Source organism: Oncorhynchus mykiss, chromosome 1 (assembly GCF_057628025.1).
Source record: "Oncorhynchus mykiss isolate SJ-2025 chromosome 1, ASM5762802v1, whole genome shotgun sequence".
NCBI lineage: Eukaryota > Metazoa > Chordata > Actinopteri > Salmoniformes > Salmonidae > Oncorhynchus > Oncorhynchus mykiss.
The window spans coordinates 56790211-56808877 of NC_143022.1; the positions used below are offsets into that span (position 1 = coordinate 56790211).

General features: G+C 41.1%; 1 protein-coding gene across 3 annotated transcripts in view; it reads right to left on the reverse strand.

Moving 5' to 3' along the window:
• Window positions 1-18667, reverse strand: part of LOC110525455 (CD82 antigen) — a 43158-nt gene that overhangs the window by 14067 nt on the left and 10424 nt on the right. For 2 of the 3 annotated variants that reach the window (XM_090234954.1, XM_090234964.1), the window contains exons 3-6: window positions 16934-17012; window positions 14801-14873; window positions 3387-3511; window positions 989-1063 (exon numbers count right to left, since the gene is read on the reverse strand). In XM_090234954.1, coding sequence (XP_090091080.1) covers window positions 989-1063; window positions 3387-3511; window positions 14801-14873; window positions 16934-16996 — 336 coding nt within the window. In that variant the 5' untranslated portion in view covers window positions 16997-17012. Of the gene's footprint in view, window positions 1-988; window positions 1064-3386; window positions 3512-4051; window positions 7266-14800; window positions 14874-16933; window positions 17013-18667 lie in introns of those variants that run through there. The other variant, XM_090234973.1, reaches the window with a different exon arrangement.

Here is an 18667-nt window from a genome sequence, read left to right on the forward strand (position 1 = left end):
GCTATTTTAATGTTAAGAGTTACAGTAGATTTACAGTTGACCAACCCTTGTGGTGCTGCTAGTGCCCCTCTCCTACCTATAGGGGGTGACGTGCCATTATACACCATGATGACACGTCTCCATCCCCGTGCTGTCATTTCACCAGCCGCTCAGCGTTGGCAACCGTCACGACAGAGCTGGAAACACATTTCACAAGCAAATGCCTTCCACATTGTCCCCCCTCCACAACCTTTCTCACCCCTCACCCCCACATCAATCCCCCCCCCCGAGTAGAAGCGGAACTACCTGTATGAACTGCTCAGAATGAAAACATACAACACCACAGTACAGCAATTCACACATCTCTCCCTCAACCCCACCTGCTCTCAGTCTCCCAGTCTTTCACTTTCCACTGATGGGTTGCGATCCGATTCTCTACTCTTCACCCAGTAGTGTCTACCCGTTCAATCCCCCCTAAAAACACTGAATTGGAGCAAGCATGGCTGGAGGAAGTTTCCACCATATTTCTTAAATCCTCTTAAATCCATAAGTGGAAGTACACTTCTGGAGAAGGGTCGAGAATCGGAACTCAACCGTTGACTCATCACAGAACAATGCTTCTCTCCTGGCACACCCTGTTCCTGTTACACCAACACTAACTGTACATTCCATCACAGTCAGGGGTCAGAGGGGGGATTCTGAGAAGGCCTTCCCAGGAGTCAGGGAAGGTACAGCTGTGTAGGGGGGAGTGGAAATGCAAGATATGTCCTAGCTGCGAGGCCAAGAGAGGGAAGGTGAAGGGGGGAGAGCAGGACTCGGGAGATGGGGTGGGAGAGGGGCAGCGATTGGGAAAGGGGGGGGGGCAAGGAAGGCAAAGAGGGAGAATGAAGGGGGGTGGGAGAGGGATGAAGAGAGAGGTGGTAGAAGAGTGAGGCAGAGGGAGATGAAGATGGAGAGAGTGTGGGGTAGAAAGAACAGGGAAGGACATAGGGAGGAAGGTATAACTCACCCTGTCTCTCTGAAAGTAGATGAGCACCCCAGCGGTTACCTGGGCAATGAGGATGAGCAGGAGGCAGGTGAAGTACTGGGGAGAGACAGACAGAGAGCATCATGGGAAAGTGAGTTTGACAGGTTCATTATAACAGTTAAAAACAACAATGGTCTAGTTTGTATGACACAGGCTAAACCAAGTTTTACAGAGAATGTTAATCAATGTTATTGACTTGAAATGTTAGTCAGTTAAGTCAATCTGAAATGGAATCTCAGAAGTTGAATGGACACTGAAATAATGTAAGTCATTTGAAATGTTTTCGTAGAAGCAGAGCATGGCTGCCCTCACTACACCCCTGAAGCTCCCAGGTTTATCTCCCTGTAACCCCTCCTCACCCTCCTTTAACCCTCTCATCACAGTAAATCCACACATACTGCTGACCTAGGATGGTATTTAACTAACAATCCTCCATAGACCAAACAGGACTCTTTGCGTCTATACTAGAGGTCAAGCGATTAAAGTTCAAGTTTTTATAGCAATCGGTTTTGAATGCCGATTATGGCCGATTACATTGCAGTCCATGAGGAGACTGCGTGACAGGCTGACCACTTGTTACGTGAGTGCAGCAAGGAGCCAAGGTAATTTGGTAGCTAGCATTAAACGTATCTTATAAAAAGCAATCAATCTTAACATAATCACTAGTTAACTACACATGGTTGATGATATTACTAGTTTAACTAGCTTGTCCTGCGTTGCAAATAATCAATGTGGTGCCTGTTCATTTATCATCGAATCACAGCCTACTTCGCCAAACGGGTGATGATTTTACAAAGCGCATTCGCGAAAAAAGCAGTCGTTGCACCAATGTACCTAACCATAAACATCAATGCCTTTCTTAAAATGTTACATAATTATGACATAACATTGAAGGTTGTGCAATGTAACAGCAATATTTAGACTTATGGATGCCACCGGTTCGATAAAATACGAAACGGTTCCGTATTTCACTGAAAGAATAAACGTTTTCTTTTTTAAATGATAGTTTCCGGATTTGACCATAATAGTGGCTCGTGTTTCTGTGTGTTTTTTACATTACAATTAAGTCTATGATTTGATATTTGATAGAGCAGTCTGACTGAGCGATGGTAGGCAGCAGCAGGCTCGTAAACATTCGTTCATACAGCACTTTCCTGCGTTTGCCAGCAGCTCTTCGCAATGCTTGAAGCACAGCGCTGTTTATGACTTCAAGCCTATCAACTCCTGAGATTAGGCTGGCAATACTATAGTGCCTACAAGAACATCCAATAGTCAAAGGTATTTAAAATACAAATGGTATAGAGAGAAATAGTCCTATAATTCCTATAATAATTACAACCTAAAACTTCTTAACTGGGGATATTGAAGACTCATGTTAAAAGGAACCACCAGCTTTGTTCTCATGTTCTGAGCAAGGAACTTAAAAGTCAGCTTTTTTACATGGCACATATTGCACTTTTACTTTCTTCTTCAACAATGTGTTTTTGCATTATTTTTACCAAATTGAACATGTTTCATTATTTATTTATGTATTAAATTAACTTAAAATAAAAGTGTTCATTCAGTATTGTTGTAATTGTCATTATTACAAATATATATATATCTATTTATCAACCGGCCGATTAATCGGTATCGGCGTTGAAAAATCATAATTGGTCGACATCTAGTCTATACACACTTCCACAACAAATCAGGGCCGCCAAATAAGAATTGAAGACCCAAGAGTCAATGAGTAATTTGAAATGTGAAACTTTAGGTTTAGCATTAGCGTGTTAGTAGTGGTGTTGTGTGTACAGTGGAAAGAAAAAGTATGTGAATCCTTTGGAATTATCTGGATTTCTGCATAAATTGGTCATAAAAGTTGATATTTGCAGGAGAATGTAAGGCTATCTGTCCGCCAATTGAAGCTCGACAGAAGTTGGGTGATGCAACAGTCCTGGCCTCAACCCGATTGAGATGCTGTGGCATGACCTCAAGAGAACGGTTCACACCAGACATCCCAAGAATATTGCAGTTTTGAGACAGTTTTGTAAAGAGGAATGGTCCAAAATTCCTCCTGACCGTTGAGCAGGTCTGATCCGCAACTACAGAAAACGTTTGGTAGAGGTTATACCTGCCAAAGTAGGGTCAACCAGTTATTAAATCCAATGGTTCACATACTTTTCCCACCCTGCACTGTGAATGTTTATACGGTGTGTTCAATAAAGACATGAAAAAGTATAATTGTTGGTGTGTTATTAGTTTATGCAGACTATTTGTCTATTGTTGTGACTTAGATGAAGATCAAATTTGATGACCAATTCATACAGAAATCCAGGTAATTTCAAAGGGTTCACATCATATTTCCACTTCATATTACTCGGTGTGTGTGTTTACTCACCAGGCCCAGCAGGCAGCGTATCTCATAGATGGCTCCTATACAGCCCAGGAAGCCCATGGCCATGGAGAGAGACCCCACACTGATGAAAATGTAGGACACTACCTTCAGGGTAGTAGAGGATTCCTCTGTAGGGAAGACATAGTGGAAAAGGTCAACTCTCAGCCCACAACAGACCATACACTAAACCAGAATCCATCTTACCCACTAGCTAAAATCAGGCCTGCTACTGGACTAAAAGGTATGCTCAACTAAAAAGGTATGCACATGTGGCAGGTGAAGTACCATCTAACCTGTGCATTCAGTAGTACCATAGTCAAGCAAAGCAATGCGGTCTGCCACAGACCAGGGCTCAAATGAGGCATTCTAAACATTCTAGCAATTCTCTGTACTACAAGAGTTTAAATGGCCCACCAGAGCAAAGGAGGAGATACAGAGCATTCACAAAGTATTGAGAACCCTTGTTGTTTTCCACATTTTGTTACATTACAGCCTTATTTTAAAATTAATTAAATATTTTTTCCCCTCATCATCAGTTTACACACAATACCCCATAATGACAAAGCAAAAACTGTTTTTTTGGTGCTAATTAATGTAAAATAAAATAAACGGAAATGTCACATTCACATAAGTATTCAGAACCTTTACTTAGTACTTTGTTGAAGCACCTTTGGCAGCGATTACAGCCTCGAGTCTTCTTGGGTATGATGCTACTTGGCACACCTGTACTTGGGGAGCTTCTCCCATTCTTCTCCGCAGATCCTCTCAAGGTTTGTCAGCGTCGCTGCACAGCTATTTTCAGGTCCCTCCAGAGATGTTAGATCGGGTTCAAGTCCGAGCCCTGGCTGGGCCACTCAAGGACATTCAGAGACTTGTCCCGAAGACACTCCTGCATTGTCTTGGCTGTGTGTTTTGGGTTGTTGTCCTGTTGAAAGGTGAACCTTTGCCCCAGTCTGAGGTCCTGAGCGTTCTGTAGTAGGGTTTCATCAAGGATCTCTCTGTACTTTGCTTCGTTCATTTTTCTCTTGATCCTAACCTCATCTTTTATCTCTTTCTCTCTCTTGGAGGAGGTCCAGAGAAGCTCCAGAGGCCCAATCTCTGTCTGAAATTAAGCGTGGCTCATAGCTCTGGATCTGGGACACGGCTCCAAATCACTGGGGCCACAGCCAGAAGAACCAGAGAGTCCTATATACTGCATGATAACCTTTACTGAACCCTGTTCCATGAATAATACAATCACAATATAGTCACATCAAACCAGCCAAAATGCTCTAAAGATAAAACACAATAAGTCACTTCAAAGTATTGGCTCAGAGTGCAGAATATATTAATTTCAGAACCTGCCTTTGTTAAATCTATACTGTGGCAATACCAGTCACCTTATATGAATGGTAAACTACTGTTTGTGTAGCCTAATGTTATTTTATAATTTATTTTAAAAGAAAGTTGTCTTTAAAAAGTATGGTAATTTCTTATCAAGATTGGGGGAAATATCCCTGGACTGTCCATATTCGAAATGTGTATTAAATTAAGTCAATCATTATACTTTAGGCCTATTTAATGATGTTTTTTTATCAAGGGAAAATGTAGTGTAATAAAGTTATTTCAAATAGCACACATATTATTTTTCCATTGAAGGTGAAACAGCCCACTATTTCTATATTCTTATACTCTAATAAGTATTTTTTCACTCATAAGTCTTACTGTTTCCGCGGGAGTCCAGAACGTAGACGCAGCTGTCTAGTATCATAATCACATGGCAAGGTAACATGAGAGACCAACTGATCTGTAAGAATTTTTTGTTTGTTTTAACACGCAGGTTAGTCTCGTTTTAAGAAATACAGCGTTAACCTGCAGGGGCACGTTAAGTTCTGCATTTTCGTTGCAATTGACCCTACATGCCCATGAAGGATAAACAATGCCTGTATAATCATATATCTATTCTACAGTATAGCTATAGTGAAAGTAAACCAAGTCAGCGTAGTACAGTACATCACTGTGTGTATGTACTGCGTACAGACAGACATATATAGGCTATCAGTAACATTCGTCTTCCTCCTCTTCTGAGGAGGAGTAGCAAGGATCGGAGCACCAATGCGCAGCGTGGTATGTGTTAATGATGAATTTATTAAACACAGAACACTAAAACAAAAATAACAAAGAGAATGACACGAAACGAAACAGTCCTGTCTGGTGACATACACAAAGACAGAAAACAATCACCCACGAAACACAGGTGGGAAAAGGCTACCTAAGCATGATTCTCAATCAGAGACAACTAACGACACCTGCCTCTGATTGAGAACCATACCAGGCCAAACGCAAAACACAATATAGAAAAACGAACACAGACAACCCACCCCAACTCACACCCTGACCAACCTTAAACAAAGACATAACAAAAGAACTAAGGTCAGACACTATCCCACTTCAGACAGGAAAAAACACATACATTTATACTTTATACACACACTCATAACCTACATGCATGCATACGTCAGTGGCAGTGGTTATAGGATAATGAAAAGGCCTGGGTTTCACAGGGTGGGTCTACTACTAAGTATAGAGCAGGACACCCCATACAGACAGACTGTATGTGGCTCAGGACTATAATTTATGGGGATGTAACACACACACTGATCTATATCCAGTAAAGCCCTCTCCAATGTGCATGTGTGTGTGTTACACACATACGGCACTACAGAGCCATACTGAAATATGCTAGTTAAAAGGGCTCACACACAGAAAACACAGATCTAAGCTCCACCTGTCTTACAGCACTTGGCATCCGCTGACAGGAGCCTCTCACTACAAAACACAGATTCTTTGTGAATATAGAGGAGAGAGAGGAGCAGTTGTACTGAGCACCAGTGTACTATACTGTAAGACTCAAAGCACGTGAAGTAAGGAACACAGTGGACTGACAGAGATCAGCCCATTACTTCCTAACTCAGACCAAGATCATTGGTGACAGAAAAGTTAGAAAACAAAACAGTGAAACTTGCATGCAGACTTCATTTCACAGCTGGATACTTTCTAAAAGCAGGATCTCAAGGCCTTCAGATTAGTAACTTCTCTCTGAATGCACATCTTGTCACATCTGCTCCTGCTACGCCCTCTGGTGTTCATCCGGTGTCTTCTTGACCTGCAGTTACTCTCCCTGTACACTCTCTCTCCCTCTCCCTCTCTGTGTGATTGTGTGGTTGGAGACAGGTGTGCTGGAGTCAGAGCAGATCCCTACCAGCTGCAACTTGTTCCATAATAAAGACCTCTACAAATACTCTGTCCTGCCACTTCCACTCTGCCAGATCATAATCTCTGCTCAGTCAGTTCACGATTCTAGCCATTTATGATTATTCAAGATCCTGTTACTCTGCTGTGCCTGTTACCCTGCCTGGCACCATTTATCCTCTCATTGCATTTACCGATCTGTCTCTGGCTCCTGTCTCCTGTTCCACATTCACCACCCAACTACCTTGGATTCCCCTCAGGATCTGCTTACCCTGTTCTACTCAGCTAAATCCAACCTCAGTCTCCACATCTGGTTTTTCTGCAACTCATCCGAGCTTCCCCGGATCTGCACTCCATATCTCTCTGTGTAACAATAAATATTTTGGTTCATTCATCCCTGTTTCCTCATCTGAGTCTGCTCTTGGGTTCCCCTGTGTCGCTCCGTGTAACACATCTGTATTCTCTAGTGGTAGCGTAGCTAAAACACAACTTTTCCTTGTAGTCAGGATGTGTTCTCTGCTCTACTCTGTCTTGTACTATGGCACATTTCCAAGTAGGTCTCCTTCCCCTGGAACTTCCAAAATAGTTCCTCTGGTGGTTTCCACAGAAACATACATTTAAAGAGTTTATTTCAAGGGTTTATTTCCCAAATGGCACCCTATTCCCTTCGACCAGGGCCCATAGGGTGCCATTTGGAAACCAGCAGCTGCTCAGACTTAGGGGGATTATTTGGCATAGCAGGGTTCAATGTATAAACATTTCCAGCTAGGGCAACATATTTAGTCTGTATTCAAATACCGAATGAACGCATCAAATGGAGTACATATTCTCATTTTAAACACAGTGATTCCACATTGAACTCAAATTCAATCTGTAAGACGGATATAATATATCACGTTTTTATAATATATATATATATATATATATATATATAATACATATTTTTACCTTAAAGTGTGTGTTTGTGTACATTGAAAAAATCTTTCTATGAGCTATAATCTTTCATCTTAACTGAAGTATAGCCTTGCAGATCATAATTTCACAATGAGTTTTGGCACAAGATCGCAGATCTCCCTCACCAAGGCCAAGGTCTTTTGTTTAAATATATGTCAAGCTGTGTTTTCGCGAGCACGCCAATGATGAACTGTGTGTCGTGCGCGTCACTATGGCGAGCTACTAACAGAGTGGCACTGATAGAGAGAGAACAGTAGTCCAGTAGCTACTCCCATGGTGGAACAGCTGGACTCAGAGAGTCGGTCCCCATGGAGGAGGAAGGGGGAGAAAAAGGAGAATGAGTATAATGAGCCCCTCGAGAAGGAAGAGGGGATATCCTAAGGGTTCCCAACCTTCTTGATTTGAGGGGTAGATATAAAACGACACATAAATCCATGATGCTTTAGGCTAGAAGCAAGCGGTAAAATGCCAGAGGAAGACACGACTCTGATGCACATGGTTTCTCTCTATGACATTCAGGAGCTGAGCTACAACCTTTTAAAGTCGAGGAGTCATTACAAATTGACTTGGGAAGTAATCTTATACAATGTGTGACTGTCGCTATCAATTGATCAATTCACTTTCTGTAAAAAATAATATGTATAATTAAATTGAGGGTTCATATAGATTATCATAATAAAACATTTGGTATTGGAATAATATTTGGGAAAATTGGGGTCTAGATTTTATTTTCCTTATCAATTATTATACATTTCATTATTATTGTCTTTAGTCTTGTTAAACTACATAGAATTGCAGGTAATAAGCTTAAAACAAGTCTATATACAGTGGGGAGAACAAGTATTTGATACACTGCCGATTTTGCAGGTTTCCCTACTTACAAAGCATGTAGAGATCTGTAATTTTTTATCATAGGTACACTTCAACTGTGAGAGACGGAATCTAAAACAAAAATCCTGAAAATCACATTGTATGATTTTTAAGTAATTAATTTGCATTTTATTGCATGACATAAAGTATTCAATTACCTACCAACCAGTAAGAATTCCGGATCTCACAGACCTGTTCGTTTTTCTTTAAGAAGCCCTCCTGTTCTCCACTTATTACCTGTATTAACTGCACCTGTTTGAACTTGTTACTTGTATAAAAGACACCTGTTCACACACTCAATCAAACAGACTCCAACCTCTCCACAATGGCCAAGACCAGAGAGCTGTGTAAGGACACCAGGGATAAAATTGTAGACCTGCACAAGGCTGGGATGGGCTACAGGACAATAGGCAAGCAGCTTGGTGAGAAGGCAACAACTGTTGGCGCAATTATTAGAAAATGGAAGAAGTTCAAGATGACGGTCAATCACCCTTGGTCTGGGGCTCCATGCAAGATCTAATCTCGTGGGGAATCAATGATCATGAGGAAGGTGAGGGATCAGCCCAGAACTACACGGAAGGACCTGGCCAATGACCTGAAGAGAGCTGGGACCACAGTCTCAAAGAAAACCATTAGTGACACACTACGCCATCATGGATTAAAATCCTGCAGCGCACGCAAGGTCCCCCTACTCAAGCCAGCGCATGTCCAGGCCCGTCTGAAGTTTGCCAATGACCATCTGGATGATCCAGAGGAGGAATGGGAGAAGGTCATGTGGTTTGATGAGACAAAAATAGAGCTTTTTGGTCTAAACTCCACTCTCCGTGTTTGGAGGAAGAAGAAGGATGAGTACAACCCCAAGAACACCATCCCAACCGTGAAGCATGGAGGTGGAAACATCATTCTTTGGGGATGCTTTTCTGCAATGGGGACAGGACGACTGCACCGTATTGAGGGAAGGATGGATGGGGCCATGTATTGCGAGATCTTGGCCAACAACCTCCTTCCCTCAGTAAGAGCATTGAAGATGGGTCGTGGCTGGGTCTTCCAACATGACAACGACCCAAAACACACAGCCAGGGCAACTAAGGAGTGGCTCCGTAAGAAGCATCTCAAGGTCCTGGAGTGGCCTAGCCAGTCTCCAGACCTGAACCCAATAGAAAATCTTTGGAGGGAGCTGAAAGTCCGTATTGCCAGGCGACAGCCCCGAAACCTGAAGGATCTGGAGAAGGTCTGTATGGAGGAGTGGGCCAAAATCCCTGCCTCAGTGTGTGCAAACCTGGTCAAGAACTACAGCAAACGTATGATCTCTGTAATTGCAAACAAAGGTTTCTGTACCAAATATTAAATTCTGCTTTTCTGATGTATCAAATACTTATGTCATGCAATAAAACGCAAATTAATTACTTAAAAATCATACAATGTAATTTTCTGGATTTTTGTTTTAGATTCCGTCTTTCACAGTTGAAGTGTACCTATGATAAAAATTACAGACCTCTACATGCTTTGTAAGTAGGAAAACCTGCAAAATCGGCAGTGTATTAAAAATACTTGTTCTCCCCACTGTATATCCTAGGTTGGGGGCATTTTTTTTTTTTTATGTGAAAAAGGGGGTCCTGGGAGAAAAAGGTAAGGGTATGGTGCGAGGGAATAGGGGGAGGATACAGGATCTGAGCTATCTGTAGAACAGCTGGATAATAAAAACAATGCATGATAAAGAGACTGGGGCCAGGGCTGTGTGTTATGTCCCGGACACCCGACCTTGGTCAGAACAGATGGTGGTTCAGTATCCCATATTCACAATGAGTGTCAGAGTATTAGTAGTGCTGATTTAGGATTGGGTACGCCTTTTAGATTATAATGAATAAGATTATATGGCAGATCCTAGATCAGCAGAGTGGGATGATCGCCTAGGCTAAGCAGCAGTCATCAATCAACATTCAGTGACCTTGGAAAACATCAAGAGGGAAATGCCGAATCGAGAATCTCCATCCCTCAGTGATATATTTAATTTAGCCTTTATTTAGCCATGAAGTCCCATGAGATGAGTCATATTTTTTTAAAGGAGACCCAGTGGAAAATGATGACCACAGGGAAGAGAGGAGGGAAGACCCAGGCCAGACCTGAGAGGTCCGGGAAACATGTTAAGTTTCTATGTGTGTGTGTGTGTGTGTGTGTGTGTGTATGTGTCACAGGGAAGAGAGGTCCGGGAAACACTTCCAGTTCTGGCCAGTTAATACTCTCTCCAGACTAAATACAGACTATCTACTACTCCACCTAACCTTCTGCGAGAGATCTCACTGGTCGCTCCAGCAATACAACTCATTGACGGAGTTGGAATCAACTAGAATTAAGTTCAGAGTTATGCAGGAAAAAAATCCTACACGCCAAGAGAAGTACATTTCCAAGAGCAGTTCAAATAGAAAGTTGGATATGTATGACTTCCAGATGAAAATCAAAAGAAGAATCATTGAAGGGAGAGGATCAACTTTATGCTCTTCTGTAGCTCCAAAGGTGGTTTTCCATCCATGTTTCCCTTGATGGCCTGCTCTCTCCTTAGGCTACAGAGTGAGACTGGGCTTGCTACTGACTTGCAGTGTCTATAAGAAACCAATAAAACTAAAGCAGAAAAGATGGTGGGGATATCTGCTACCTCTTAACATGGCATGTAAGGTATTGAAACAGATATAACAATATGTGTCCGCGTGTCTGCTTCTGTGCGTGCGTACAAAGTGTTCGTACCTGCATATATGACTCGTTTCAGGAAACTAGGCGTATGTCGCAAGTCACGACTTCACAGGAGAGGCTTCAACTTTAATGTTTTATTTTTTTTAATCAAAATGGGTTTTTGGGCAGAAATGCCTTCTTGAACATTTTAACTTTCATGTGCCTTAACCTCTAGCGACAAGCAATCCCGTATCCGGGAGCGTAATCATAACCTCAAGCACATTACCATAACGCAACGTTTCCTATTCATGAAAATCGCAAATGAAATGAAATAAATATATTCAAACACAAGCTTAGCCTTTTGTTAACAACACTGTCATCTCAGATTTTCAAAATATGCGTTACAGCCATCGCTAGACAAGCATTTGTGTAAGTTTAGCATGGCATAATGCTATGCTAGGCTGTGCTGGTAGCAGGCAACATTTTCACAAAAATAAGAAAAGCAACCAAATAAAATCATTTACCTTTGAAGAACTTCAGATGCTTTCACTCAGGAGACTCCCAGTTAGATAGCAAATGTTCCTTTTTTCCCAAAATAATATTTTTTTAGGCGAAATCGCTCCGTTTTGTTCATCACTTTTGGCTAAGAAAAAAAACGAAAATTCATTCACTACAACGCCAAACTTTTTTCCAAATGAACTCCATAATATCGACAGAAACATGGCAAACGTTGTTTAGAATCATCCTCAAGGTGTTTTTCACATATCTATTCGATGATAAATCCTTCGTGGCAGTTGGGTTTCTCCTCAGTAGCAAACGGAAAAGTACTGCAGCTGGAGATTACGCAATAATTGTGACGGAGGACACCAAGCGACCACCTGGTAAATGTAGTCTCTTAGGGTCAATCTTCCAATGATATGCCTGCAAATACGTCACAATGCTGCAGACACCTTGGGGAAAACGTGGAAAAGGTAAGCTGACTCCTAGCTCCTCCTCAGCCATATAAGGAGTCATTGCCATGAGGCGGTTTCAAAAAATGCGGCACTTCCTGATTGTATTTTTATCTGGTTTTTTTCTGTAACATCAGTTCTGTGGCACTCACAGACAATATCTTTGCAGTTTTGGAAACGTCAGAGTGTTTTCTTTCCAAAGCTGTCAATTATATGCATAGTCGAGCATCTTTTCGTGACAAAATATCTTGTTTAAAACGGGAACGTTTTTCATCCAAAAATTAAAAGAGCGCCCCCTATATCGAAGAAGTTAATAACAAACGTGAATGCCATCTGTGCCATTTAGCCACAGAAAAAGTCAGGAACCTTCCCGCTAGCCATGATTGGCTGAGTTATTAATGAATGGGCTGGACATGCCGAGAGATGAGTTTCGGATTGGTCTGCCGTGTAGCATCTTCTGTCTATAAAATGAGCTGCTCGTTATGAGTCGATAAGCCTTTCTACTGCAGTTTTTTATAAAGATATAACATTAGCCATGGAGTACTACAAATGTGTTGCTACTTCTCTCTAACATTGCTGCCCTGAATTTATCAGGCACTATCGACAAAGGTCAGTGGGAAAAAGTTGTGATTGATTACTTTCAGGAGGACAATCGTACCATACTCACTCTCTCTGACTCTGAAATCAGACAATGTGAACCAGAGTGACTTGACACAACGGGCCAAGCAAGCTGTACAAACAAAACAGAAATGACATAGGACGTGTTATTTAATGAAAAGGGTTTTGCAGTCTGCTGTGAAGCATTCATCCATGTATATGGGTAAGAGTCTAGCTACAGATATTATACATACAGTTGAAGTCGGAAGTTTACATACACTTAGGTTGGAGTCATTAAAACATGTTTTTCAACCACCTCACACATTTCTTGTTAATACCCTCTCTGGGATATGTGGGACGGTAGCGTCCCACTTGGCCAAAAGCCAGAGAAAATGCAGAGCGCCAAATTCAAATAAATTCCTATAAAAATCAAACTTTCATGAAATCACACATGTAAGATACCAAATTAAAGCTACACGTGTTGTGAATCCAGCCAACATGTCAGATTTCAAAAAGGCTTTTCGGCGAAAGCAAACGATGCTATTATCTGAGGATAGCACCTCCATAAACAAAAGAGAGAAAACATTTCAACCATGCAGGCGCGACACAAAACGCAGAAATAAAAATATAAATCATGCCTTACCTTTGACAAGCTTCTTCTGTTGGCACTCCAATATGTCCCATAAACATCACAAATGGTCCTTTTGTTCGATTCATTCCGTCCATATGTATCCAAAATGTCCATTTATTTGGTGCGTTTGATCCAGAAAAACACGGGTTCCAACTTGTGCAACGTGACTACAAAATATCTCAAAAGTTACCTGTAAACTTTGCCAAAACATTTCAAACTATTTTTAGAATACAACTTTAGGCATTTTTTTAAGTAAATAATCGATAAAATTTAAGACCGGATGATCTGTGTTCAATACAGGAAGACAACAAACTGAAGCATGCTTTCTGGTCATGCGCCTCTATCAAACAGTACACATGAAGTGACCCTCGTTCAAGATGGCCGTACTTCTTCATCACACAAAGGAATAACCTCCACCAATTTCTAAAGACTGGTGACATCCAGCGGAACTGCAACCAAGTCCCTTAGAAATCTGGATTCCCAATGAAAATCCATTGAAAAGAGGGTGACCTCAAAAAAAAATATCTGAATGGTTTGTCCTCAGGGTTTCGCCTTCTACATAAGTTGTGTTATACTCACAGACATGATTCAGTTTTAGAAACTTCAGAGTGTTTTCTATCCAAATCTACTAATAATATGCATATCATGGCTTCTGAGCCAGAGTAGCAGGCCGTTTACTTTGGACACGCTTTTCATCCGGACATGAAAATAATAATATGCATATCTTATCTTCTGGGGATGAGTAGCAGTTAGTTGAATTTGGGCATGCTTTTCATCCAAAATTCAAAATGCTGCCCCCTATCCTAGAGAACTTAACAAACTATAGTTTTCGCAAGTCGGATAGGACATCTACTTTGTACAGCGTAAGATAAACCATTTTGTAGCCCTGTGTCTCTGCTTTTATCCAATGCAAAAAACACAGTTTCAAATGTTGCTACATAACACCAAATTAAGGTGGTCGGTCACATATGGAGACAATATAGGAAATAAGGTGACATGATGTGTGTGAACGGCAAAGTTAGGGTTGAAGGGTTGAAGTAAGCTGTCATCCTCTAACACAGTATGAAACTACTTCAGATGTTAATCACCAACCTATCGCTAGTGATCTGTCACTTCCGCCTGTATGTGTTTGCATTTGCGCATGCATGTGTGTGTGCATGCATGCCTGCCGAACCAGATAGCTGTTTCTAGTGGAGTACCATATGCTATCTATCACATTTTTGTTTTAGTGCTTACATCTGCTCTTAACTTATGGCCCTCTTCCCTTGGGTTGGTGTTTGTGGGAATGAGACAAGTAAGATGAGAGCCACTTTAACTGCACAGACTGGGCTAAGGGTTTAGGATTGGATATGGATTGAGGTAGTAACAGTAGTAACACTTTGGGATCTGACAAGCACAATTTCCAATCTCTACTTTTGGCTTCCCCTGTGCATAGAACACTTGAGCAAAGATAGACAGTATCAACAACTATCAGGCAAGATCACAAAGGGTGTGTGTGTGCCTGTGTTCTTACTTACGCAGAACTGCGATGAAGCTCTGGTTATCCAGGAGAACCCACAGTCCAAAGCCCATGATCAATGCTCCAAATATCTACAGAGGGAAAAGGAATTGAGTTACAAGGTGGCACTCATTTTCATGGTCCATAGAGCCAGATAGCAACAATTGTCCTGGACCAGTACAATACAATAGAGGCAGGTAGATTCTTACTGAAAATGTTGGGCTCATTGCAAACCAGATCAGTGAGAAAACAAATAGAGACAACTTAAAAAACAGTGTGTCTCTAAAATAAGAAATTATAGTATGTCTGCTTCCTCTCTTTCTCTCTTCTTTTTCAAGTCTGGTGCACTCAGCCTGTTGTTACATTGGTATCGTTTGTATCATTTTACTTTGCCTGGGAGAACTATTAGCAAGTGGCTAGGCTTAGCTGTACCACAGGCTCTGACATAGAAACAAAGAGAGTATGGCTTTGTGTCCATGGTTGCACCTTTACAATGCAGAAAACCACCTCTCTCAAACCGTTCAAAACTAAAGACCTATTTTACCGGAGCAAAAGAAAATTACTTCTAGTATGGTTTCATGGGACTCTCTTAAAGGGGTACACACAAATTAATCATCATGAGTAAGGAAAAATAGTTTAAATAAAACCTATCTATAAAATACATCTTAAGAGAACATGTATGATTTTGCAGTATGAATTAAATGAGATGGAGGTCATTACCATGAAATTAATTAATCAAAAAATGCTAGGTGCCGCAGAATTTTTATATCCCATCAAGGTGTGCCACGGTTCAAAAAAGGTTAGGAACCACTGGTCTAAATTAATCAAAAAATGCTAGGTGCCGCAGAATTTTTTTTATCAAAAAAGGTTAGGAACCACTGGTCTAAACCACACCTTCTCTACTGTAACAGATCTGTCGGAGACCTCCAATTCAGACTAACCTAACACATAAAGGGCCAGATTGAAAAGTTCTGAAAGGGAACTAGCCAATAGAGGAGCCAGAACCAAAAGGTCTGAACCTGATCAGAGTTTCTTGTTTAATTTTAATTTCCGGTCCAGACCACGGCCTTTTCTGACACTCACCTCCAGCAACGAACGGATGTGTTAGACAGCCAGATTATCTGCCAATTATCTGGTAACGAGTCTATAAAGTGTAGCCTAGCGGTTAGCGCGTTGGGCCAGTAACCGAAAGGTCGCTGGTTTGAATCTCTGAGCTGACAACATGAAAAATGTGTCAATGTGCCCTTGAACAAGGCACTTCACCCTAATTGCTCCTGTAAGTCTCTCTGGATATCAGTGTCTGCTAAATAACTCAAATGTAAAAATGTAGCCTAAAGTGCAGTGTGGAGTTTATAGGGACCATGTCTGGTAGTGGGGGGGGGGTCAACCCAAAAGATGAGAGGTTCCTAATTCACCACTTTCCCTTGGCTTGGAAATGGAAACCTAATTTAGAACTCTTCATTTAGACTAGAGGGTCTGTTTCAACCTCATTAGGTCCATATAAACTAGTACTATGTAGTCCACTACTAGCCTCTGTCCACAGATGCTTTCCATTAAGGGCGGTGAGTGTTCACATCAAAAGCCTGAGTCACATTTACTACACACAGACACACAGTGAGTAAATTGGAAAGGAGGTAAAGAGTCAGGTTGGACATCATCAGTGAAGGTTTAATATAGGAGCTGTTGTGTCAGTTTCAGGATGGACTGTCTGGGTTTTGATCAAACACACTTGTAGGTTGCGTTTGAAGAGTGAAATCTCTGCCAGGTGAAGTCTTTTGAATAAAGGTTAGAAGATGAAAACCACCAGTTCTGACTGTGTTGCTACAGTACAGTACTACAACACTTTTCACTTTGGAAAGTAACACGTACTCTGCTAATCTCTGGGATATTTCAATAAACAGCCTACCATATTCAAATGATAATGAAAACAGGAACAACATGGAAAGAACAGCAAACAGAAACTGGTCAGTGGGCACTGGACACACACATTTTCTATTAATGATCTTCAATAACTACTAGTCATTATACACAGAGTAATATTCTCTTAAGTCAGATGGATTTGATGCAAATGAAGGCTACAGTGGCTGGGGTTGACATAGATATCCATTGACATAGATAGCAGGCTAGGGCTGAAGGTGGTGATGTCACTTACAAAGAAGAGGAGGTTGAAGAGGAACAGGAAGTACTTAGTTGCCGTGATGCATCCCTTCCCCATGGTTACGACTCTGCAACTGAGAGAAAGAAACAGTTAGGTTAGATGAAGGCTACTTTTTATTTGTTTTATTTAACCTTTATTTAACCAGGCAAGATAGTTGAGAACAAGTTCTCATTTACAACTGCGACCTGGCCAAGATAAAGCAAAGCAGTGTGACACAAACAACAACACAGAGTTACACATGTAATAAACAAGCGTACAGTCAATAACACAATAGAAAAAAAGTCTATATACAGTGTGTGCAAATGGCGTGAGGAGGTAAGGCAATAAATAGGCCATAGTAGCGAAGTAATTACAATTTAGAAGATTAACACTGGAGTGATAGATGGGCAGATGATGATGTATAGGTAGTGATACTGGTGTGCAAAAGAGCAGAAAAGTAAATAGGTAGGTAGATTGGGTGGGCTATTTACAGATGGACTATGTACAGTTGCAGCGATCGGTTAGCTGCTCAGATAGTTGATGTTTAAAGTTAGTGAGAGAAATATAAGTCTCCAGGTTCAGCGATTTTTGCAACTCATTCCAGTCACTGGCAGCAGAGAACTGAGTAGAGTATTGGAAGCTATTTTGTAGATGACATCGCCGAAGTCGAGGATCGGTAGGATAGTCAGTTATACTAGTGTAAGTTTGGCGGCGTGAGTGAAGGATGCTTTGTTGCAAAATATAAAGCCGATTCTAGATTTGATTTTGGATTGGAGATGTTTAACTTCTTATGGATGAGGAGCAGAATTGAGTAGCTTGGATGAATAAGGTGCCCAGAGTAAACTGCCTGCTACTCAGGCCCAGAAGCTAAGATATGCATATTATTAGTAGATTTGGATAGAAAACACTCTGAAGTTTCTAAAACTGTTTGAATGATGTCTGTGAGTATAACAGAAATCATATGGCAGGCAGAAACTGAGAAAAAATCCAACCTGGAAGTGGGAAATCTGAGGGTTGTAGGTTTCAAGTCTTTGCCTATACAATATACAATGTCATTGGGATCATATTGCACTTCCTAGGGCTTCCACTAAATGTCAACAGTCTTTAGAACCTTGTTTCAGGCTTCTACTGTGAAGGGGGAGAGAATAAGAGCTGATTGAGTAAGGGGTCTGCCATAAGGCCATGAGCTTGGTCAGGCGCGCATCCGTGAGAGGTAGCTGCGTTCCATTGCATTTCTAAAGACAAAGGAATTCTCCGGTTGAAACATTATTGAAGATTTATGATAAAAACATCCTAAAGATTGATTCTATACATCGTTTGACATGTTTCTACGAACTGTAGAGGAATTAAAAAAAAACTTTTTGTCTGACCTGCGTGTCGTGAATTTGGATTTTTGAACTAAACGCGCGAACAACAAGGAGGTATTTGGGCATAAATTATGGACTTTATCGAACAAAACAAACATTTATTGTGGAACTGGCATTCCTGGGAGAGCATTCTGATGAAGATCATCAACGGTAAGTGAATATTTATAATACTATTTCTGACTTCTGTTGACTCCACAACATGGCGGATATCTTCATTGCTTGTTTTGGTCTCTGAGTGCTGTACTCAGATTATGGCAGGGTGTGCTTTTTCGGTAAAGCTTTTTTGAAATCTGACACAGCGGTTGCATTAAGGAGAAGTTTATCTAAAGTTCCATGCATAACACTTGATTCTTTTATCAATGTTTATTATGAGTATTTCTGT